Source organism: Oncorhynchus clarkii, chromosome 9 (assembly GCF_045791955.1).
Source record: "Oncorhynchus clarkii lewisi isolate Uvic-CL-2024 chromosome 9, UVic_Ocla_1.0, whole genome shotgun sequence".
NCBI classification, from domain to species: Eukaryota; Metazoa; Chordata; class Actinopteri; order Salmoniformes; family Salmonidae; genus Oncorhynchus; species Oncorhynchus clarkii.
In genome coordinates, this window is record NC_092155.1 from 79,339,622 (window position 1) to 79,365,215 (window position 25,594).

General features: G+C 46.5%; 1 protein-coding gene across 2 annotated transcripts in view; it reads right to left on the reverse strand.

Annotated features, from left to right (window-relative positions):
- Window positions 1–917: 917 nt before the first annotated feature.
- Window positions 918–25,594, reverse strand: part of LOC139416975 (Rho guanine nucleotide exchange factor (GEF) 3, like) — a 31,115-nt gene continuing 6,438 nt past the window's right edge. The window contains exons 5-14 of one of the 2 annotated variants that reach the window (XM_071166200.1): window positions 25,057–25,164; window positions 19,519–19,677; window positions 14,481–14,543; window positions 13,438–13,534; window positions 13,255–13,331; window positions 12,712–12,765; window positions 12,312–12,515; window positions 11,911–12,081; window positions 6,031–6,223; window positions 918–1,938 (exon numbers count right to left, since the gene is read on the reverse strand). In XM_071166200.1, the coding sequence (XP_071022301.1) occupies window positions 1,685–1,938; window positions 6,031–6,223; window positions 11,911–12,081; window positions 12,312–12,515; window positions 12,712–12,765; window positions 13,255–13,331; window positions 13,438–13,534; window positions 14,481–14,543; window positions 19,519–19,677; window positions 25,057–25,164 (1,380 nt within the window). In that variant the 3' untranslated portion in view covers window positions 918–1,684. The remainder of the gene's footprint in view (window positions 1,939–6,030; window positions 6,224–11,910; window positions 12,082–12,311; window positions 12,516–12,711; window positions 12,766–13,254; window positions 13,332–13,437; window positions 13,535–14,480; window positions 14,544–19,518; window positions 19,678–25,056; window positions 25,165–25,594) is intronic. The other variant, XM_071166201.1, reaches the window with a different exon arrangement.

A 25,594-nucleotide genomic window follows, 5' to 3' on the forward strand; every position in this document is an offset into this window, starting at 1 on the left:
AACGGGAGAGAGAGAGGGGGAGATGGAGAGAGAACGGGAGAGAGAGAGAGGGGGAGATGGAGAGAGAACGGGAGAGAGAGAGGGGGAGATGGAGAGAGAACGGGAGAGAGAGAGGGGGAGATGGAGAGAGAACGGGAGAGAGAGAGGGGAGATGGAGAGAGAACGGGAGAGAGAGAGGGAAAGATTGAGAGAGAACGGAGAGAGAGAGGGGGAGATGGAGAGAGAACGGGAGAGAGAGAGGGGGAGATGGAGAGAGAACGGGAGAGAGAGAGGGGGAGATTGAGAGAGAACGGGAGAGAGAGAGGGGGAGATGGAGAGAGAACGGGAGAGAGAGAGGGGGAGATGGAGAGAGAACGGGAGAGAGATAGGGGGAGATGGAGAGAGAACGGGAGAGAGAGAGGGGGAGATGGAGAGAGAACGGGAGAGAGAGAGGGGGAGATGGAGAGAGAACGGGAGAGAGAGAGGGGGAGATGGAGAGAGAAGGGGAGAGAGAGAGGGGGAGATGGAGAGAGAACGGGAGAGAGATAGGGGGAGAACGGGAGAGATAGGGGGAGATGGAGAGAGAACGGGAGAGAGAATGGGAGAGAGATAGGGGGAGAACGGGAGAGATAGGGGGAGATGGAGAGAGAACGGGAGAGAGAATGGGAGAGAGATAGGAGGAGAGAGAATGGGAGAGAAAGAGGGGGAGATGGAGAGAGAATGGGAGAGAGATAGGGGAGATGGAGAGAGAACGGGAGAGAGATAGGTGGAAAGAGAGAGAGAGAGAGGGGGAGAACGGAAGAGAGAGAGTGTCTGAGATAATCATCCCTAATCTTTTCCCTCTGGATCTTACCATCGAAACGTAGCTGTAATTTTGTCCCTAACCTTACTGTAAGACTAGATGGGAACACATGGGATTCTCACAGCTGAGAGAGAAATTGTATGTATTTTTTGTTTAACCTTTATTTAACTAGGCAAGTCAGTGAAGAACAAATTCTTATTTACAATGAAGGCCTAGGAACAGTGGGTTAACTGCCTTGTTCAGGGGCAGAACGACAGATTTTTACATTGTCAGCTCGGGGGATTCCATCTAGCAACCTTTCGGTTACAGACCTAACACTCTAACCACTAGGCTTCATAGATATTTAAGTTTATTAGCAACAAGTAAAATAAAATAAAAACAATTAAAAAATACCCACTTCACTCATAACATTTACTTTCATCAATATTGCCTTGAATCTGTACATGTTATCAATGTGACCTATAATCACAGCTAACATCGCAAGGGAGTTCAAACATGTATATGGCACAAAGACCGTTCTCTAGGCATTATCACATCCTATTCCAGAAGACGTCTGATGATGGAATCGTTTGGAACTTGATTGACTCCAGAGCTCCCAAAGTATGTTCTCCTCGTCCCAGATCTCTGTCGTCATTGTTCTGCATGACGATTCCATAAGGAGTTGAGACAAGAGAGCACAAACAACCTGGCACCCAGGCTAGAAGGCACATTACATTACGAGCCAATATAACATCACCCACCCCCCTCTCTCCCCTTATAAAACTGTACTGACCAGCGTACACATCCTTCATGTTTAACATCACTACCACCTCCAAATGCATCATGGGACTATTTCTAAGCAATTAGTTGATCAGTCTTTGATTGGATTGGTCTAGTCTGTCTGTCACGGATCACTCTGCTCGGTCATTGACTGCTCTGGTCTGCCATCTCGGTGTCTGAGCTCAGACTCAGCTCTGCGATGTGGTACAGGGCGAAGTCTGGGGAGAGGCGGGACGACAGCGGTGATTGGCTGACCTGGGCGTCCCTGTCTCGTGATTGGACCATGGCCTGGCGCAGGCAGGAGATCCACTGCTGCTTGTTGAATGAGTCGTTGGCCTGGAGACTGTGAGACTGGGCCTTGGAGCGCCCCCTACTGGACACCCTGAGACAGTTACGTACTGACAGACAGAGAGAGAATGAGGATCAGTAACAGAGTGACACTCAGTAACACTCAGTAACACCCAGTAACAGTCTGTAACACTCTGTAACAGTCAGTAACAGTCAGCAACAGTCAGTAATAGTCTAACAGTCTGTAACGCTCGGCAACGCTCGGCAACGCTCGGCAACGCTCGGCAACGCTCGGCAACGCTCGGCAACGCTCGGCAACGCTCGGCAACACTAGGTAAAACACAGTAACAGCAACACTCAGTAACAGCAACACTCAGTAACAGCAACACTCAGTAACAGCAACACTCAGTAACAGCAACACTCAGTAACAGCAACACTCAGTAACAGCAACACTCAGTAACAGCAACACTCAGTAACAGCAACACTCAGTAACAGCAACACTCAGTAACAGCAACACTCAGTAACAGCAACACTCAGTAACAGCAACACTCAGTAACAGCAACACTCAGTAACAGCAACACTCAGTAACAGCAACACTCAGCAACAGCAACACTCAGCAACAGCAACACTCAGCAACAGCAACACTCAGCAACAGCAACACTCAGCAACAGCAACACTCAGCAACAGCAACACTCAGCAACAGCAACACTCAGCAACAGCAACACTCAGCAACAGCAACACTCAGCAACAGCAACACTCAGCAACAGCAACACTCAGCAACAGCAACACTCAGCAACAGCAACACTCAGCAACAGCAACACTCAGCAACAGCAACACTCAGCAACAGCAACACTCAGCAACAGCAACACTCAGCAACAGCAACACTCAGCAACAGCAACACTCAGCAACAGTAACACTCAGCAACAGTAACACTCAGCAACAGTAACACTCAGCAACAGTAACACTCAGCAACAGTAACACTCAGCAACAGTAACACTCAGCAACAGTAACACTCAGCAACAGTAACACTCAGCAACAGTAACACTCAGCAACAGTAACACTCAGCAACAGTAACACTCAGCAACAGTAACACTCAGCAACAGTAACACTCAGCAACAGTAACACTCAGCAACAGTAACACTCAGCAACAGTAACACTCAGAAACAGTAACACTCAGAAACAGTAACACTCAGCAACAGTAACACTCAGCAACAGTAACACTCAGCAACAGTAACACTCAGCAACAGTAACACTCAGTAACACTAGGTAAAACACAGCAAGTCTGTAAGACTCAGTAAGTCAGTAACAGTAAGTAACAGTAAGCAACAGTAAGCAACAGTCTGCAACAGTCTGCAACAGTCTGCAACAGTCTGCAACACTCAGTAACACTCAGTAACACTCAGTAACACTCAGTAACACTCAGTAACACTCAGTAACACTCAGTAACACTAGGTAAAACACAGCAACAGTCTGTAAGACTCAGTAAGTCTGCAACAGTCTGCAACAGTCTGCAACAGTCTGCAACACTATGCAACACTCAGCAACACTCAGCAACACTCAGCAACACTCAGCAACAGTCTGTAACAGCCAGTAACAGCCGGTAACAGCCGGTAACTGTCGGTAACTGTCGGTAACACTCGGTAACACTCAGTAACACTCGGTAACACTCGGTAACACTCGGTAACACTCGGTAACACTCGGTAACACTCAGCAACAGTCTGTAACACTCAGTAACAGCCAGTAACAGCCAGTAACTGTCGGTAACACTCGGTAACACTCGGTAACACCCGGTAACACTCGGTAACACTCGGTAACACTCGGTAACACTCGGTAACACTCAGTAACACTAGGTAAAACACAGCAACAGTCTGTAAGACTCAGTAACACTCAGTAACACTCTGTAACACTCTGTAACACTCTGTAACACTCTGTAACAGTCTGTAACACTCAGTAACAGTCTGTAACACTCAGTAACAGTCTGTAACACTCAGTAAGTCTGTAACACTCAGTAACAGTCTGTAGCACTCAGTAACACTCAGTAACACTAGGTAAAACAGAGCAACAGTCTAAGACTCAGCAACAGTAACACTCAGCAACAGTAACACTCAGCAACAGTAACACTCAGCAACAGTAACACTCAGCAACAGTAACACTCAGCAACAGTAACACTCAGCAACAGTAACACTCAGCAACAGTAACACTCAGCAACAGTAACACTCAGCAACAGTAACAGTCAGTACAGTCAGTACAGTCTGTAACACTTAGTAACAGTCAGTAACAGTCTAACAGTCTGTAACAGTCTAACAGTCTAACAGTCTGTAACAATCTGTAACAATCTGTAACAATCTGTAACAGTCTGTAGCACCCAGTAACAGTCAGTAACAGCCAGTAACAGTCAGTAAGAGTCAGTAACCGTCTGTAACAGTCTGTAACCGTCTGTAACCGTCTGTAACCGTCAGTAACCGTCAGTAACCGTCAGTAACACCCAGTAACACCCAGTAACACCCAGTAACACCCAGTAACACTCAGTAACACTCAGTAACAGTAACAGTTAGTAACAATCAGTAACACTCAGTAACAGTCAGTAACAGTAACACTCAGCAACACTCAGCAACACTCAGTAACACTCAGTAACACTCAGTAACAGTCAGTAACAGGCTGTAATAGTCAGTAAGACTCAGTAACAGTAACACTCAGTAACACTCAGTAACACTCAGTAACACTTAGTAATAGTCAGTAACACTCAGTAACAGTCTGTAACCGTCAGTAACCGTCAGTAACACCCAATAACTGTCAGTAACAGTCAGTAACACTCAATAACTGTCAGTAACACTCAGTAACACTCGGTAACACCCGGTAACACTCGGTAACACTCGGTAACACTCGGTAACACTCGGTAACACTCAGTAACACTAGGTAAAACACAGCAACAGTCTGTAAGACTCAGTAACACTCAGTAACACTCTGTAACACTCTGTAACACTCTGTAACACTCTGTAACAGTCTGTAACACTCAGTAACAGTCTGTAACACTCAGTAACAGTCTGTAACACTCAGTAAGTCTGTAACACTCAGTAACAGTCTGTAGCACTCAGTAACACTCAGTAACACTAGGTAAAACAGAGCAACAGTCTAAGACTCAGCAACAGTAACACTCAGCAACAGTAACACTCAGCAACAGTAACACTCAGCAACAGTAACACTCAGCAACAGTAACACTCAGCAACAGTAACACTCAGCAACAGTAACACTCAGCAACAGTAACACTCAGCAACAGTAACACTCAGCAACAGTAACAGTCAGTACAGTCAGTACAGTCTGTAACACTTAGTAACAGTCAGTAACAGTCTAACAGTCTGTAACAGTCTAACAGTCTAACAGTCTGTAACAATCTGTAACAATCTGTAACAATCTGTAACAGTCTGTAGCACCCAGTAACAGTCAGTAACAGCCAGTAACAGTCAGTAAGAGTCAGTAACCGTCTGTAACAGTCTGTAACCGTCTGTAACCGTCTGTAACCGTCAGTAACCGTCAGTAACCGTCAGTAACACCCAGTAACACCCAGTAACACCCAGTAACACCCAGTAACACCCAGTAACACTCAGTAACACTCAGTAACAGTAACAGTTAGTAACAATCAGTAACACTCAGTAACAGTCAGTAACAGTAACACTCAGCAACACTCAGCAACACTCAGTAACACTCAGTAACACTCAGTAACAGTCAGTAACAGGCTGTAATAGTCAGTAAGACTCAGTAACAGTAACACTCAGTAACACTCAGTAACACTCAGTAACACTTAGTAATAGTCAGTAACACTCAGTAACAGTCTGTAACCGTCAGTAACCGTCAGTAACACCCAATAACTGTCAGTAACAGTCAGTAACACTCAATAACTGTCAGTAACACTCAGTAACACTCAGTAACACTCAGTAACACTCAGTAACACTCAGTAAGTCAGTAACAGTCAGTAACAGTCAGTAACAGTCAGTAACAGTCAGTAACACTCAGTAACACTCAGTAACACTCAGTAACACTCAGTAACACTCAGTAAGTCAGTAACAGTCAGTAACACTCAGTAACACTCAGTAACAGTCAGTAACACTCAGTAACAGTCAGTAACAGTCAGTAACACTCAGTAACACTCAGTAACAGTCAGTAACACTCAGTAACACTCAGTAACAGTCAGTAACACTCCATACCTTTGTCGTTGCCGCTGGTGAAGGCCCCCCTGAAGGCCCCTCCACCGCCGCCCTCCCCGTCAGGTAGGTCTTCTAGGTGGAGTGTGGCGGTGGGGAGGGGCTGGCGGTACACCTGAAAGACCACACCCCCTTCTTTGTCCTCCACCGAGCGGGTCAGAACCAGACACAGCTCAAACAGGAACACATGGAGTTTCTACAGGAGGACGGAAATACAATGCGTTCAGAAAGTATTCAGACCCCTTGACTTTTTACACAATTTGTTACATTACAGCCTTATTCTAAAATTGATTAAATTGTTTTTTTCCCTCCCCATCAATCTACACACAATAACCCATAATGACAAAGCAAAAACTGGTATATAGAAATTGTAGTTTTCCCTTTGTCATTATGGGGTATTGTGATGTCATTATGGGGTATTGTGATGTCATTATGGGGTATTGTGATGTCATTATGGGGTATTGTGATGTCGATATTGTGTGTAGATTGCTGAGGAAAACAATTAATTGAATCAAATTTAAATTAAGACTAATGTAACAATGTGTAAAAAGTCAAGGGGTCTGAATACTTTCTGAACGCACTGTGTATAATAGTAACCTCAGAAACAATTGGGGCGGCAGGTAGCCTAGTGGTTAGAGGCAGGTAGCCTAGTGGTTAGAGGAGGCAGGTAGCCTAGTGGTTAGAGGAGGCAGGTAGCCTAGTGGTTAGAGGCAGGTAGCCTAGTGATTAGAGGCAGGTAGCCTAGTGGTTAGAGGAGGCAGGTAGTCTAGTGGTTAGAGGAGGCAGGTAGTCTAGTGGTTAGAGGAGGCAGGTAGCCTAGTGGTTAGAGGAGGCAGGTAGCCTAGTGGTTAGAGGAGGCAGGTAGTCTAGTGGTTAGAGGGAGGTAGCCTAGTGGTTAGAGGAGGCAGGTAGTCTAGTGGTTAGAGGAGGCAGGTAGCCTAGTGGTTAGAGGAGGCAGGTAGCCTAGTGGTTAGAGGAGGCAGGTAGCCTAGTGGTTAGAGGAGGCAGGTAGCCTAGTGGTTAGAGGAGGCAGGTAGTCTGGTGGTTAGAGGGAGGTAGCCTAGTGGTTAGAGGAGGCAGGTAGTCTAGTGGTTAGAGGAGGCAGGTAGCCTAGTGGTTAGAGGAGGCAGGTAGCCTAGTGGTTAGAGGAGGCAGGTAGCCTAGTGGTTAGAGCGTTGGGCCAGTAACCTAAAGGTTTCTACATGGAATCCCCCGAGTTGACAACGTAAAAATCTGTCGTTCTGCCCCTGAACAAGGCAGTTTATCCACTGTTCCTAGGTCGCCATTGAAATTAAGAATTTGTTCTTAACTGACTTGCCTGGTTAAATAAAGGTTAAATAAAACAACACTGGCTCCAACCCACCTAACATTTGATTTATTTTCGTAACTGAATTGTTTTAATCAGGGGAACCCGTTGAGACCAGGGTCGTTAATCAGGGGAACCCGTTGAGACCAGGGTCGTTAATCAGGGGAACCCGTTGAGACCAGGGTCGTTAATCAGGGGAACCCGTTGAGACCAGGGCCGTTAATCAGGGGAACCCGTTGAGACCAGGGTCGTTAATCAGGGGAACCCGTTGAGACCAGGGTCGTTAATCAGGGGAACCCGTTGAGACCAGGGTCGTTAATCAGGGGAACCCGTTGAGACCAGGGTCGTTAATCAGGGGAACCCGTTGAGACCAGGGTCGTTAATCAGGGGAACCCGTTGAGACCAGGGTCGTTAATCAGGGGAACCCGTTGAGACCAGGGTCGTTAATCAGGGGATCCCGTTGAGACCAGGGTCATTAATCAGGGGAACCCGTTGAGACCAGGGTCGTTGATCAGGGGAACCCGTTGAGACCAGGGTCGTTAATCTGGGGAACCCGTTGAGACCAGGGTCGTTAATCAGGGGAACCCGTTGAGACCAGGGTCGTTAATCAGGGGAACCCATTGAGACCAGGGCCGTTAATCTGGGGAACCCGTTGAGACCAGGGTCGTTAATCAGGGGAACCCGTTGAGACCAGGGTCGTTAATCTGGGGAACCCGTTGAGACCGGGGTCGTTAATCAGGGGAACCCGTTGAGACCGGGGTCGTTAATCAGGGGAACCCGTTGAGACCGGGGTCGTTAATCTGGGGAACCCGTTGAGACCAAGGTCGTTAATCAGGGGAACCCGTTGAGACCAGGGTCGTTAATCAGGGGAACCCGTTGAGACCAGGGTCGTTAATCAGGGGAACCCGTTGAGACCAGGGTCGTTAATCAGGGGAACCCGTTGAGACCAGGGTCGTTAATCAGGGGAACCCGTTGAGACCAGGGTCGTTAATCAGGGGAACCCGTTGAGACCAGGGTCGTTAATCAGGGGATCCCGTTGAGACCAGGGTCATTAATCAGGGGAACCCGTTGAGACCAGGGTCGTTGATCAGGGGAACCAGTTGAGACCAGGGTCGTTAATCTAGGGAACCCGTTGAGACCAGGGTCGTTAATCAGGGGAACCCGTTGAGACCAGGGTCGTTAATCAGGGGAACCCGTTGAGACCAGGGTCGTTAATCTGGGGAACCCGTTGAGACCGGGGTCGTTAATCAGGGGAACCCGTTGAGACCAGGGTCGTTAATCAGGGGAACCCGTTGAGACCAGGGTCGTTAATCTGGGGAACCCGTTGAGACCGAGGTCGTTAATCAGGGGAACCCGTTGAGACCAGGGTCGTTAATCAGGGGAACCCGTTGAGACCAGGGTCGTTAATCAGGGGAACCCGTTGAGACCAGGGTCGTTAATCAGGGGAACCCGTTGAGACCAGGGTCGTTAATCAGGGGAACCCGTTGAGACCAGGGTCGTTAATCAGGGGAACCCGTTGAGACCAGGGTCGTTAATCAGGGGATCCCGTTGAGACCAGGGTCATTAATCAGGGGAACCCGTTGAGACCAGGGTCGTTGATCAGGGGAACCAGTTGAGACCAGGGTCGTTAATCTAGGGAACCCGTTGAGACCAGGGTCGTTAATCAGGGGAACCCGTTGAGACCAGGGTCGTTAATCAGGGGAACCCGTTGAGACCAGGGTCGTTAATCAGGGGAACCCGTTGAGACCAGGGTCGTTAATCAGGGGAACCCGTTGAGACCAGGGTCGTTAATCAGGGGATCCCGTTGAGACCAGGGTCATTAATCAGGGGAACCCGTTGAGACCAGGGTCGTTGATCAGGGGAACCCGTTGAGACCAGGGTCGTTAATCTGGGGAACCCATTGAGACCAGGGTCGTTAATAAGGGGAACCCGTTGAGACCAGGGTCGTTAATCTGGGGAACCCGTTGAGACCAGGGTCGTTAATCAGGGGAACCCGTTGAGACCAGGGTCGTTAATCAGGGGAACCCGTTGAGACCAGGGTCGTTAATCTGGGGAACCCGTTGAGACCGGGGTCGTTAATCAGGGGAATCCCTGCAGCTCCAGGGATTCAAGACGCAGAGTTATTTTTATATTAATATACACACAGTCGGAAGTTTACGTACAGTGCCTTGCGAAAGTATTCGGCCCCCTTGAACTTTGCGACCTTTTGCCACATTTCAGGCTTCAAACATAAAGATATAAAACTGTATTTTTTCTATGAAGAATCAACAACAAGTGGGACACAATCATGAAGTGGAACGACATTTATTGGATATTTCAAACTTTTTTAACAAATCAAAAACTGAAAAATTGGGCGTGCAAAATTATTCAGCCCCCTTAAGTTAATACTTTGTAGCGCCACCTTTTGCTGCGATTACAGCTGTAAGTCGCTTGGGGTATGTCTCTATCAGTTTTGCACATCGAGAGACTGACATTTTTTCCCATTCCTCCTTGCAAAACAGCTCGAGCTCAGTGAGGTTGGATGGAGAGCATTTGTGAACAGCAGTTTTCAGTTCTTTCCACAGATTCTCGATTGGATTCAGGTCTGGACTTTGACTTGGCCATTCTAACACCTGGATATGTTTATTTTTGAACCATTCCATTGTAGATTTTGCTTTATGTTTTGGATCAGTGTCTTGTTGGAAGACAAATCTCCGTCCCAGTCTCAGGTCTTTTGCAGACTCCATCAGGTTTTCTTCCAGAATGGTCCTGTATTTGGCTCCATCCATCTTCCCATCAATTTTAACCATCTTCCCTGTCCCTGCTGAAGAAAAGCAGGCCCAAACCATGATGCTGCCACCACCATGTTTGACAGTGGTGATGGTGTGTTCAGGGTGATGAGCTGTGTTGCTTTTACGCCAAACATAACGTTTTGCATTGTTGCCAAAAAGTTCAATTTTGGTTTCATCTGACCAGAGCACCTTCTTCCACATGTTTGGTGTGTCTCCCAGGTGGCTTGTGGCAAACTTTAAACAACACTTTTTATGGATATCTTTAAGAAATGGCTTTCTTCTTGCCACTCTTCCATAAAGGCCAGATTTGTGCACTATACGACTGACTGATTGTTGTCCTATGGACAGAGTCTCCCACCTCAGCTGTAGATCTCTGCAGTTCATCCAGAGTGATCATGGGCCTCTTGGCTGCATCTCTGATCAGTTTCTCCTTGTATGAGCGGAAAGTTTAGAGGGACGGCCAGGTCTTGGTAGATTTGCAGTGGTCTGATACTCCTTCCATTTCAATATTATCGCTTGCACAGTGCTCCTTGGGATGTTTAAAGCTTGGGAAATCTTTTTGTATCCAAATCTGGCTTTAAACTTCTTCACAACAGTATCTCGGACCTGCCTGGTGTGTTCCTTGTTCTTCATGATGCTCTGCGCTTTTAACGGACCTCTGAGACTATCACAGTGCAGGTGCATTTATACGGAGACTTGATTACACACAGGTGGATTGTATTTATCATCATTAGTCATTTAGGTCAACATTGGATCATTCAGAGATCCTCACTGAACTTCTGGAGAGAGTTTGCTGCACTGAAAGTAAAGGGGCTGAATAATTTTGCACGCCCAGTTTTTCCGTTTTTGAATTTGTTAAAAAAGTTTGAAATATCCAATAAATGTCATTCCACTTCATGATTGTGTCCCACTTGTTGTTGATTCTTCACAAAAAAATACAGTTTTATATCTTTATGTTTGAAGCCTGAAATGTGGCAAAAGGTCGCAAAGTTCAAGGGGGCCGAATACTTTTGCAAGGCACTGTACACTTAGGTTGGAGTCATTAAAACCCGTTTTTCAACCACTCCACAAACTCAAACTCAAAGAAATAAAAGCTGAACAAAATCATTCTCTCTACTATTATTCTGACATTTCACATTCTTAAAATAAAGTGGTGATCCTAACTGGCCTAAGACAGGGAATTTTTACTAGGATTGGATTCTAGGAATTGTGAAAACTGAGTTGAAATGTATTTCGCTAAGCTATGTAAACTTCCGGCTTCAACTGTGTGTATATATATATATATATTTTTTTTTTCCCGTTTCCTCCCCAATTGGTAGTTACAGTCTTGTCTCATCGCTGCAACTTCCGTACGGACTCGGGAGAGGCGAAGGTTGAGAGCCGTGCGTCCTCCGAAACACGACCCAACCAATCCTCACTGCTTCTTGACACAATGCCTGCTTAACCCGGAAGCCAGCCGCACCAATGTGTCGGAGGAAACACCGTACACCTGGCGACCGTGTCAGCGTGGACTGCGCCCGGCCCGCCACAGGAGTAGCTAGTGAGTGATGGGACAAGGACATCCCTGTGGGCCAAACCCTCCCCCTAAGCCGGCCGATGCCGCCCCATTGGTCTCCCGGTCGCGGCCGGCTGCGACAGAGCCTGGACTCGAACCCAGAATCCCTAGTGGCAGTGTCTTAGACCCCTGCGCCACTCGGGAGGCCCCGGCCACAGGGAGTTCTGCAGGATATTCCAGAAATGGGGGACATTAAAACTGAAGGCGGATTTACCTAATTCGGTGGAGACCCGAGGAAAGATAGACAGTACCTGTCCCTTGTTGTTCTTCAGTTCTCCGTGGCAGTAGAGGAATCGTGACAGCTGGATCTCAGGGAGCCTTTGGCCCTCCTCCAGGTAAGCCAAGCCCCTCCTATAGAACTGACACTCCGCCTCCCCGGTCTTTCTGTCCACCTCTGATACGATGGACTGGACCAACTCCAACTGGGGGGGGGGGGACATTTAAAAAAAAAATATATTTAACATTTATTTAACTAGGAAAGTCAGTTAAGAACAAATTCTTAATTACAATGACGGCCAGATCTGATACGATGAACTGGACAAACTGGGGGGGGGAGTGATGGGTGTGTGTATCAACTAATCAATCAGGCGACCCATCAATCAGCCAATAAATAAATGAATGAAACAACCAGTCAATGTGTGTGTATCCTCACAGCGTCAGGCAGTGTGTCTTCATCGGGGTGATCTGGTGGCGTGCTCTTCAGAATCTCCCGTAGCAACAGCGGGTATTTGACCAATCGGCTGCGAGGGAGGTCCAGGAAGTTCCAGAGGTCCAACTTCCTGCTAAAAGACGACTCCTGGCACAGACGAAGGAATTGCTCCACTCGTTTCTGCTGCTTCTTCATGTCCAACAGGGCCTTAATCAATACAATCAATAAACCTTCAATCAGTGCATCAATTAACCAATCCACCAACTGATTAAGCAAAATATAAATCAATCAATCAGCCAATCAGTTAGTCAGTCAATAAATCAGTCAATGAACAGCAAACCTAATATGATGACAGTGACAAGTAAAAACTGGCTAGGAACAAACCTTGACAGGAAACACTCACCTTAGCCTCCACCTGGTTACAACAATATGTCACATACGCCTCTAGACAGGGGAACTATAAAAGAGAGAGAGAGAGAGAGAGAGAGAGAGGGAGATAGAGATTGGGAGAAAGAGAGAGGGAGGGAAAAAGAGAGAGAGGGAGAGATTGGGAGAGAGAAATAGGAGAGAGAAATAGAGCGAGAGAGAGGAGAAATAGAGGCGGAGAGAAATAGAGAGAGAGAAAGAGGGAGAGAGACAGAAGGAGAGAGAGAGTGGAGAGATAGGGAGAGAGACAGAGGGGAGAGAGAAATAAGGAGAAGGGAGAAATAGAGGTAGGGAGAGAGACAGAGGGAGGGAGAGATAGGGAGAGAGAAATAGAAGGAGAGGGTAGAAATAGAGGGGGGAGAGACAGAGGGAGAGAGAAATAAGGAGAAGGGAGAAATAGAGGGGGAGAGGGAGAGAGGGAGGGAGGGAGGGAGGGAGGGATGAAGACAAGGTTCACAAAGTGCATTCCCTTCTCCCTCTTCTCTTTCAGTCCTCAGTTTCCATGGTGACGGTTTCTCACCCAATTGAAGAGTGTTACTCCAACTGCCCCAACAGTCTTTTCTGATCCTCTCAGGCGTTCCAGCCGAGCCAAGAGATCTACAACAAGACCAGAGCAAACAAACACAGAACCATCCAGATAAATACACCTTCAATCTGAATACAGACAGGAAATGAGACCTTAAAGAGGAGGATTGTGGGTTACCTTCGTGGAGAGGTATGAGAGAGTCCAGAGTACCAAAGATCTGCCCTAGTTCACTTTCGGTCATGATGTCCAACTTCAGCATGGGCTCATAGTACACCTGGAACACCACAGAGTTAGTTCCTAGAATACCTGGAACAACACAGAGTTGGTTCCTAGAACACCTGGAACACCACATAGTTAGTTCCTAGAACACCTGGAACACCACAGAGTTAGTTCCTAGAACACCTGGAACACCACAGAGTTAGTTCCTAGAACACCACAGAGTTAGTTCCTAGAACACCTGGAACACCACAGAGTTAGTTCCTGGAACACCACAGAGTTAGTTCCTAGAACACATGGAACACCACAGAGTTAGTTCCTAGAACACATGGAACACCACAGAGTTAGTTCCTAGAACACCTGGAACACCACAGAGTTAGTTGCTAGAACACCACAGAGTTAGTTCCTAGAACACCACAGAGTTAGTTCCTGGAACACCACAGAGTTAGTTCCTAGAACACATGGAACACCACAGAGTTAGTTCCTAGAACACCTGGAACACCACAGAGTTAGTTCCTAGAACACCTGGAACACCACAGAGTTAGTTCCTGGAACACCACAGAGTTAGTTCCTAGAACACCACAGAGTTAGTTCCTAGAACACCTGGAACACCACAGAGTTAGTTCCTGGAACACCACAGAGTTAGTTCCTAGAACACATGGAACACCACAGAGTTAGTTCCTAGAACACCTGGAACACCACAGAGTTAGTTCCTAGAACACCACAGAGTCAGTTCCTAGAACACCACAGAGTTAGTTCCTGGAACACCACAGAGTTAGTTCCTAGAACACATGGAACACCACAGAGTTAGTTCCTAGAACACATGGAACACCACAGAGTTAGTTCCTGGAACACCACAGAGTTAGTTCCTAGAACACCACAGAGTTAGTTCCTAGAACACATGGAACACCACATAGTTAGTTCCTAGAACACCACAGAGTTAGTTCCTGGAACACCACAGAGTTAGTTCTTGGAACACCTGGAACACCAGAGTTGACAGGTACCTTTTTAACCAGACTGAGGTCCTCGATCAGCTGTCTCTCTCCCTCCGTCAACTCATAGATCACCTAGTAGAGGGGAGACACAGAGAGAGAGAGAGAGCGAGAGAGAGAGAGAGAGAGCTGTTAATTTTTGTTGTTTTTCACTTTATATATTCACTTTGTATGTTGTCTACCTCACTTGCTTTGGCAATGTTAACACATGTTTCCCATGCCAATAAAGCCCTTGAATTGAAATTGAATTGAAATTGAATTGAGAGACAGAGAGACACACAGAGAGACACACAGAGAGACACACAGAGAGACACACAGAGAGACACACAGAGAGACACACAGAGAGAGACGGAGAGAGAGAGAGATAGAGAGACAGAGAGAGAGAGAGAGAGAGAGAGAGAGAGAGAGACAGAGAGAGAGAGAGAGAGAGAGAGAGAAAGAGAGACACATAGAGATGACACACAGAGAGACAGAGAGAGAGAGAGAAAGGGAGAGAGAGAGAGACAGAGAGAGAGAGAGAGAGAGAGCAAGACAGAGAGAGAGAGAGCGAGACAGAGAGAGAGAGAGAGAGAGAGCAAGACAGAGAGAGAGAGAGCGAGAGAGACGCAGAGAGAGAGACACAGAGAGAGAGAGAGAGAGAGAGAGAGAGAGAGAGAGAGAGAGAGAGACAGAGAGTTTATTTACTGAGCACTGACTTTTACATGAGAGGGGACACCAGCCTCGTGGGTTACTAGACAGTAGATTCTGTTTAAGCCTCATGGGTTACTAGACAGTAGATTCTGTTTAAGCCTCATGGGTTACTAGACTGTAGATTCTGTTAAAGCCTCATGGGTTACTAGACAGTAGATTCTGTTTAAGCCTCATGGGTTACTAGACTGTAGATTCTGTTAAAGCCTCATGGGTTACTAGACTGTAGATTCTGTTTAAGCCTCATGGGTTACTAGACTGTAGATTCTGTTTAAGCCTCATGGGTTACTAGACTGTAGATTCTGTTTAAGCCTCATGGGTTACTAGACAGTAGATTCTGTTTAAGCCTCATGGGTTACTAGACTGTAGATTCTGTTTAAGCCTCATGGGTTACTAGACTGTAGATTCTGTTTAAGCCTCATGGGTTACTAGACTGTAGATTCTGTTTAAGCCTCATGGGTTACTAGACTGTAGATTCTGTTTAAGCCTCATGGGTTACTAGACTGTAGATTCTGTTTAAGCCTCATGGGTTACTAGACTGTAGATTCTGTTAAAGCCTCATGGGTTACTAGACTGTAGATTCTGTTTAAGCCTCATGGGTTACTAGACTGTAGATTCTGTTTAAGCCTCATGGGTTACTAGACAGTAGATTCTGTTTAAGCCTCATGGGTTACTAGACTGTAGATTCTGTTTAAGCCTCATGGGTTACTAGACTGTAGATTCTGTTTAAGCCTCATGGGTTACTAGACTGTAGATTCTGTTTAAGCCTCATGGGTTACTAGACTGTAGATTCTGTTTAAGCCTCATGGGTTACTAGACAGTAGATTCTGTTTAAGCCTCATGGGTTACTAGACTGTAGATTCTGTTTAAGCCTCATGGGTTACTAGACTGTAGATTCTGTTTAAGCCTCATGGGTTACTAGACTGTAGATTCTGTTTAAGCCTCATGGGTTACTAGACTGTAGATTCTGTTTAAGCCTCATGGGTTACTAGACTGTAGATTCTGTTTAAGCCTCAAGGGTTACTAGACTGTAGATTATGTTTAAGCCTCATGGGTTACTAGACTGTAGATTCTGTTTAAGCCTCATGGGTTACTAGACTGTAGATTCTGTTTAAGCCTCATGGGTTACTAGACTGTAGATTCTGTTTAAGCCTCATGGGTTACTAGACTGTAGATTCTGTTTAAGCCTCATGGGTTACTAGACTGTAGATTCTGTTTAAGCCTCATGGGTTACTAGACTGTAGATTCTGTTTAAGCCTCATGGGTTACTAGACTGTAGATTCTGTTTAAGCCTCATGGGTTACTAGACAGTAGATTCTGTTTAAGCCTCATGGGTTACTAGACTGTAGATTCTGTTTAAGCCTCATGGGTTACTAGACTGTAGATTCTGTTTAAGCCTCATGGGTTACTAGACTGTAGATTCTGTTTAAGCCTCATGGGTTACTAGACTGTAGATTCTGTTAAAGCCTCATGGGTTACTAGACAGTAGATTCTGTTTAAGCCTCATGGGTTACTAGACTGTAGATTCTGTTTAAGCCTCATGGGTTACTAGACTGTAGATTCTGTTAAAGCCTCATGGGTTACTAGACTGTAGATTCTGTTTAAGCCTCATGGGTTACTAGACTGTAGATTCTGTTTAAGCCTCATGGGTTACTAGACAGTAGATTCTGTTTAAGCCTCATGGGTTACTAGACTGTAGATTCTGTTTAAGCCTCATGGGTTACTAGACTGTAGATTCTGTTTAAGCCTCATGGGTTACTAGACTGTAGATTCTGTTTAAGCCTCATGGGTTACTAGACTGTAGATTCTGTTAAAGCCTCATGGGTTACTAGACAGTAGATTCTGTTTAAGCCTCATGGGTTACTAGACAGTAGATTCTGTTTAAGCCTCATGGGTTACTAGACAGTAGATTCTGTTTAAGCCTCATGGGTTACTAGACAGTAGATTCTGTTTAAGCCTCATGGGTTACTAGACTGTAGATTCTGTTTAAGCCTCATGGGTTACTAGACTGTAGATTCTGTTTAAGCCTCATGGGTTACTAGACTGTAGATTCTGTTTAAGCCTCATGGGTTACTAGACTGTAGATTCTGTTTAAGCCTCATGGGTTACTAGACTGTAGATTCTGTTAAAGCCTCATGGGTTACTAGACAGTAGATTCTGTTTAAGCCTCATGGGTTACTAGACAGTAGATTCTGTTTAAGCCTCATGGGTTACTAGACAGTAGATTCTGTTTAAGCCTCATGGGTTACTAGACAGTAGATTCTGTTTAAGCCTCATGGGTTACTAGACTGTAGATTCTGTTTAAGCCTCATGGGTTACTAGACTGTAGATTCTGTTTAAGCCTCATGGGTTACTAGACTGTAGATTCTGTTTAAGCCTCATGGGTTACTAGACTGTAGATTCTGTTTAAGCCTCATGGGTTACTAGACTGTAGATTCTGTTTAAGCCTCATGGGTTACTAGACTGTAGATTCTGTTTAAGCCTCATGGGTTACTAGACTGTAGATTCTGTTTAAGCCTCATGGGTTACTAGACTGTAGATTCTGTTTAAGCCTCATGGGTTACTAGACTGTAGATTATGTTTAAGCCTCATGGGTTACTAGACTGTAGATTCTGTTTAAGCCTCATGGGTTACTAGACTGTAGATTCTGTTTAAGCCTCATGGGTTACTAGACTGTAGATTATGTTTAAGCCTCATGGGTTACTAGACTGTAGATTCTGTTTAAGCACACAACCATCGTTCACTGAAAACCAAAACACCTCATCACAAATAAAATGCAAAAACACACACACTTCCACAGAAACAGGCACACAGAGGTACCACAGTTGATCAGTTAGAATTTCTGAAACAGGAAGTTCTACCAGCTCACTTCCTCATTCATCTCACCCGGCAGAGGCCTTTAACAGGAAATGAAACCGCAACTGATGCCCCACCCAGACAGGACACCGTACAGTCTCTACTACCCTGTACCACACCACAGCCCCAGGTCTGGGTTAGATTACTCAGGCGTGTTTGTTAGTGTTGTGCTGGAACAAAACATGCACACACTGGCCTGTAGCTCTCCACAACTACCATAGGAGACCACTTGACCTGATGCAACGTCATAAACAAGTCTACAACCACATCCCAAGCTCCTAACTGCCTCCCCGAGTGCATCCCAACATTATCTCCCTTCTCCCAAAGTGTTCACTACTTCCTACAAACCTAATAGTGTTCACTACTTCCTACAAACCTAATAGTGTTCACTACTTCCTACAAACCTAATAGTGTTCACTACTTCCTACAAACCTAATAGTGTTCACTACTTCCTACAAACCTAATAGTGTTCACTACTTCCCACAAACCTAATAGTGTTCACTACTTCCTACAAACCTAAAGGCATTGGATTGGTGTAGACACGGACTAGTGGATTGGTGTAGATACGGACTAGTGGATTGGTGTAGACACGGACTAGTGGATTGGTGTAGACACGGACTAGTGGATTGGTGTAGACACGGACTAGTGGATTGGTGTAGACACGGACTAGTGGATTGGTGTAGACACGGACTAGTGGATTGGTGTAGACACGGACTAGTGGATTGGTGTAGACACGGACTAGTGGATTGGTGTAGACACAGACTAGTGGATTGGTGTAGACACGGACTAGTGGATTGGTGTAGACACGGACTAGTGGATTGGTGTAGACACGGACTAGTGGATTGGTGTAGACACGGACTAGTGGATTGGTGTAGACACGGACTAGTGGATTGGTGTAGACACGGACTAGTGGATTGGTGTAGACACGGACTAGTGGATTGGTGTAGACACGGACTAGTGGATTGGTGTAGACACGGACTAGTGGATTGGTGTAGACACGGACTAGTGGATTGGTGTAGACACGGACTAGTGGATTGGTGTAGACACGGACTAGTGGATTGGTGTAGACACGAACTAGTGGATTGGTGTAGACACGGACTAGTGGATTGGTGTAGACACGGACTAGTGGATTGGTGTAGACACGGACTAGTGGATTGGTGTAGACACGGACTAGTGGAATTCTCCCCACCTTGTTTCTTAAAGCAGTTTACTTTTGTTTCCTTTCAAATCAGTGAAGGGAAGATAACGAGTGCACACTTTGGGAGGAAGGAGAAATAATTGGAACCCCTGACCTCCAACCCCTGACCTCCAATCCCTGACCTCCAACCCCTGACCCCCAACCCCTGTAAGACTAACCCCTGTAGACTAACCCCTGTAGACTAACCCCTGACCTCCAACCCCTGACCTCCAACCCCTGACCTCCAACCCCTGACCTCCAACCCCTGACCTCCAACCCCTGACCTCCAACCCCTGTAAGACTAAACCCCTGTAAGACTAAACCCCTGACCTCTTGTCGTTTGATCTCCTTGGCCGTGAGGTCGTGACTGTCCACTGTGTCACTCCAGCATTGGCTACTGCGTCGCCGCGGGAACGACGAGGCCTTCTGCCGCGAGCGAATAGGAGCAGGGGGCAAAGGTCGTGCCTCTGTCCGGAAACTGATGGACCTCTGAGGGGAGAGAGACACACACACACTAAGAGATGAGACATGCATATTACACATATTTGAATTTAGACATTTAGAATTTAGTTTCCTCAATCTCTGGTGTACTAGAGCAGACTTCCCCAATGCTAGTCTGGAAGGTTGCGCGTGTGTATACTTATGTGTAAGAGAGTGTGTGTGTTTTTTTATTTTTTTATTTAACCAGGTAGGCTAGTTGAGAACAAGTTCTCATTTACAACTGCGACCTGGCCAAGATAAAGCAAAGCAGTGCGACACCAACAACAACACAGAGTTACACATGGAATAAACAAACATACAGTCAATAATACAATAGAGAAAGTCTCTATACGATGTGAGGAAATGAGGTAAGATAATGGAGTTAAGGCAATAAATAGGCCATGGTGGCGAAATAATTACAAAATGGCATTAACACTGGAGTGATAGATGTGCAGAAGATGAATGTACAAGTAGAGATACTGGGGTGCAAAGGAGCAAAATAAATAACAATATGGGGATGAGGTAGTTGGATGGGCTATTTACAGATGGGCTGTGTACAGGTACAGTGATTGGTAAGATGCTCTGGCAGCTGATGCTTAAAGTTAGTGAGGGAGATAGGGAGAATTCAGTGATTTTTACCATTTGTTCCAGTCATTTGGCAGCAGAGAACTGGAAGGAAAGGCGGCCAAAGGGGGTGTTGGCTTTGGGGGTGACCAGTGAGATATACCTGCTGGAGCGCGTGCTACGGGTGGGTGCTGCTATGGTGACCAGTGAGCTGAGATAAGGCGGGGCTTTACCTAGCAAAGACTTAAAGATGACCTGGAGCCAGTGGGTTTGGCGAAGAATATGAAGCGAGGGCCAGCCAATGAGAGCATACAGGCCGCAGTGGTGGGTAGTATATGGGGCTTTGGTGACAAAACGGATGGCACTGTGATAGACTGCATCCAATTTTTTGAGCAGCGTGTTGGAGGCTATTTTGTAAATGACATCGCCGAAGTCAAGGATCGGTAGGATAGTCAGTTTTACAAGGGTATGTTTGGCAGCCTGAGTGAAGGATGCTTTGTTGCGAAATAGGAAGCCAATTCTAGATTTAATTTTGGATTGGGTATGTTTATTGTGAGTCTGGAAGGAGAGTTTACAGTCTAGCCAGACACCTAGGTATTTGTAGTTGTCCACATATTCTAAGTCAGAACCGTCCAGAGTAGTGATGCTAGTCGGGCGGGAGGGTGTGGGCAGCGATCGATTGAAGAGCAAACTAAATGTTTTACTTGCATTTAAGAGCAGTTGGAGGCCACGGAAGGAGAGTTGTATGGCATTGAAGCTCGTCTGGAGGTTAGTTAACACAGTGTCCAAAGAAGGACCAGAAGTATACAGAACAGTGTCGTCTGCGTAGAGGTGGATCAGAGAATCACCAGCAGCAAGAGCGACATCATTGATGTATACAGAGAAAAGAGTCGGCCTGAGAATTGAACCCTGTGGCACCTCCATAGAGACTGCCAGAGGTCCGGACAACAGGCCCTCCGATTTGACACACTGAACTCTATGTGAGAAGTAGTTGGTGAACCAGCCCAGGCAGTCATTTGAGAAACCAAGGCTGTTGAGTCTGTTGATAAGAATGTGGAGATTGACAGAGTCGAAAGCCTTGGCCAGGTCGATGAATACAGCTGCACAGTATTGTCTCTTATCGATGATATTGTTTAGGACCTTGAGCGTGGCTGAGGTGCACCCATAACCAGCTTTGAAACCAGATTGCATAGCGGAGAAGGTACGGTGAGATTCGAAATGGTCGGTGATTGGTTTGTTAACTTGGCTTTTGAAGACCTTAGAAAGGCAGGGTATGATAGATATAGGTCTGTAGCAGTTTGGATCTAGAGTGTCTCCCCCTTTGAAGAGGGGGATGACCGTGACAGCTTTCCAATCTTTGGGGATCTCAGACGATACAAAAGAGAGGTTGAACATGCTAGTAATAGGGGTTGCAACAATTTCGGCTGATCATTTTAGAAAGAGAGGGTCCAGATTGTCTAGCCCAGCTGATTTGTAGGGGTCCAGATTTTGCAGCTCTTTCAGAATATCAGCTATCTGGATTTGGGTGAAGGAGAAATGGGGGAGGCTTAGGCAAGTTGCTGTGGGGGGTACAGGGCTGTTGACCGGGGTAGGGGTAGCCAGGTGGAAAGCATGGCCAGCCGTAGAAAAATGCTTATTGAAATTCTCAATTATCGCGGATTTATCGGTGGTGACAGTGTTTCCTAGCTTCAGTGCAGTGGGCAGCTGCAAAGTCCATGGACTTTACTTTAATTTGTGCTACAGGATGCAAATTTCTGTTTCAAAAAGCTAGCCTTTGCTTCCCTAACTGCCTGTGTATATTGGTTCCTAACTTCCCTGAAAAGTTGCATATTGCGGGGGCTATTTGATGCTAATGCAGAACGCCACAGGATGTTTTTGTGCTGGTCAAGGGCAGTCAGGTCCGGAGTGAACCAAGGGCTATATCTGTTCCTGGTTCTACATTTCTGAATGGAGCATGCTTATTTAAGATGGTGAGGAAAGCACTTTTAAAGAATAACCAGGCATCCTCTACTGACGGAATGAGGTCCGTAGAAAGGCCTGCTCGCTGATGTGTTTTAGGGAGCGTTTGACAGTGATGAGGGGTGGTCGTTTGACCGCAGACCCATTATGGATGCAGGAAATGAGGCAATGATCGCTGAGATCCTGGTTGAAGACAGCAGAGGTGTATTTGGAGGGCAGGTTGGTCAGGACGATATCTATGAGGGTGGCCATGTTTACAGATTTGGGGTTGTACCTGGTAGGTTCATTGATCATTTGTGTGTGATTGAGGGCATCAAGCTTAGATTTTAGGATGGCCGGGATGTGAAGCATGTCCCAGTTTAGGTCGCCTAACAGCACGAGCTCTGAAGATAGATGGGGGGCAATCAATTCACATATGGTGTCCGTGGCACAGCAGGGGGCAGAAGGTGGTTTATAGCAAGCGGAAACGTTGAGAGACTTGTTTCTAGAAAGGTGGATTTTAAAAGTAGAAGATCAAATTGTTTGAGCACAGACCTGGAGAGTAAGAGTTCTATCTCTGCAGTAGATTGCAACTCCGCCCCCTTTGGCAGTTCTATCTTGTCGGAAAATGTTATAGTTAGGGATGGAAATTTTTGTTGGTCTTCCTAAGCCAGGATTCAGACACGGCTAGGACATCCGGATTGGCAGAATGTGCTAAAGCAGTGAATAAAACAAACTGAGGGAGGAGGCTTCTAATTAACATGCATGAAACCAAGGCTTTTACGGTTACAGATGTCAACAAATGAGAGCGCCTGGGGAATAGGAGTGGAGCTAGGCTCAGCAGGGCCTGGATTAACCTCTACATCACCAGAGGAACAGAGGAGGAGTAGGATAAGGGTACGGTTAAAGGCTATAAGAACTGGTCATCTAGTGCGTTTGGAACAGAGAGTAAAAGGAGGTTTCTGGGCACGGTAGAATAGATTTGAGGCATAATGTGCAGACAAAGGTATGGTAGGATGTGAATACAGTGGAGGTAAACCTAGGCATTGAGTGATGATGAGAGAGATGTTGTCTCTAGAAACATCATTGAAACCAGGCGTTGTCATCGCATGTGTGGGTGGTGGAACTAATAGGTTGGATAAGGTATAATGAGCAGAGCTAGAGGCTCTACAGTGAAATAAGCCAATAAACACTAACCAGAACAGCAATGGACAAGGCATATTGACATGAGGGAGAGGCATGCGTAGCCAAGTGATCATAGGGTCCAATGAGTCGCTGGACGGGCTGGAGACACGGCGATTCAGACAGCTAGCGGGCCGGGGATAGCAGGCTAGCAGATAGGCCTTAGAAGGACATCGCGACTGAAGAAGTCTGTTGTAGCCCCCTCATGCGGTTACGTCGGCAGACCAGTCGTCATGGATCAGCAGGGCTCCGTGTAGTAAAAGGGTCCAGGCCAATTGGTAAAACAGGTATAGTGGCCAAAGACTTTGTCTGATGGGCCTCTTCAGCTAACAGTTCGATATGCTCTAGACAGCTAGTGGGCCGCGGCTAGCAGATGGCCATTCAGGGGATGTCGCGACGGAGGAGCCAGCTGAAAAACCCCCCCGGGCGAATTACATCGGTAGTCCAGTCGGCGGGGCTCCATGTCGACAGTACACGGGGTCCAGGAAAATTGGCAAAATAGGTATTGTAGCCCAAGGAGTGGTTGATGGACCTCTTTGGCTAGCCGGGAGATGGGCCAAGCAAAGGCTAGCTCCAGGCTAATTGGTTCTTGCTTCAGGACAGAGACGTTAGCCAGGAGAGGCCACTCTAATAGCAGCTTGCTAGCTGCGTAGATCCAGGTGATAAGGTTCAGAGCCTGCCGTAGGAATCCGGAGATATGGAGAAAAAAAAATACGTCTGATTTGCTCTGGTTTGAATCGCACTGTGCAGACTGGCAAGAGTTGTCCGGGCTAAAGGTTAGCTGATGACCACTAGCAGTAGCTAGTTAGCTGGCTAGCTTCTGTTGAGGGTTCCGGTTCTAAAGTAAAGAAAATAGCAGATCCATACCACATTGGGTGAGGCGGATTTCAGGAGATGTTGAATTTGAGGTTAAGAAAAATATTTTAAAAGGTATGTGAAGAAAAATTATATAAAAGAAACATGGGACACGACAAGACGAAGACAAAAGACGTCTGACTGCTACGCCATCTTGGATTCAGCCATTGTATTCGTGTGCTCTCTGTGTGCGTGTGTGTGTGTGTGTGCGTGTGTGTTCTCTCTGTGTGTGTGTGTGTGTGCGTGTGTGTTCTCTCTGTGTGTGTGCATGTGTGTTCTCTCTGTGTGTGTGCGTGTGTGTTCTCTCTGTGTGTGTGCGTGTGTGTTCTATCTGTGTGTGTGTGTGTGTGTGCGTGTGTGTTCTCTCTGTGCGTGTGTGTGTTCTCTCTGTGCGTGTGTTTGTTCTCTCTGTGTGTGTGTGTGTTCTCTCTGTGCGTGTGTGTTCTCTCTGTGCGTGTGTGTTCTCTCTGTGTGTGTGTGTGCGTGTGTGTGTTCTCTCTGTGTGTGTGTGTTCTCTCTGTGCGTGTGTGTGTTCTCTCTGTGTGTGTGTGTGTTCTCTCTGTGCGTGTGTGTTCTCTCTGTGTGTGTGTGTTCTCTCTGTGCGTGCGTGTTCTCTCTGTGCGTGTGTGTGTTCTCTCTGTGCGTGTGTGTTCTCTCTGTGCGTGTGTGTGTTCTCTCTGTGTGTGTGTGCGTGTTCTCTCTGTGCGTGTGTGTTCTCTCTGTGCGTGTGTGCGTGTTCTCTCTGTGCGTGTGTGTGTTCTCTCTGTGCGTGTGTGTGTTCTCTGTGTGTGTGTGTGTGTGTTCTCTCTGTGCGTGTGTGTGTTCTCTCTGTGTGTGTGTGCGTGTTACCGTTATGCTCTTTCCCAGGCGTTTCAGGGCAGGTGTTTTGACTGGGGTGATGATGCCTGTGACTCCTCCCCCTTTACCCACGGGCTTAACCCTTTTATTACTGGGCTCCTGCAGAGACACGGAACATACAGTACCTCAGAGACACGGAACATACAGTACCTCAGAGACACGGAACATACAGTACCTCAGAGACACGGAACATACAGTACCTCAGAGACACGGAACATACAGTACCTCAGAGACACGGAACATACAGTACCTCAGAGACACGGAACATACAGTACCTCAGAGACACGGAACATACAGTACCTCAGAGACACGGAACATACAGTACCTCAGAGACACGGAACATACAGTACCTCAGAGACACGGAACATACAGTACCTCAGAGACACGGAACATACAGTACCTCAGAGACACGGAACATACAGTACCTCAGAGACACGGAACATACAGTACCTCAGAGACACGGAACATACAGTACCTCAGAGACACGGAACATACAGTACCTCAGAGACACGGAACATACAGTACCTCA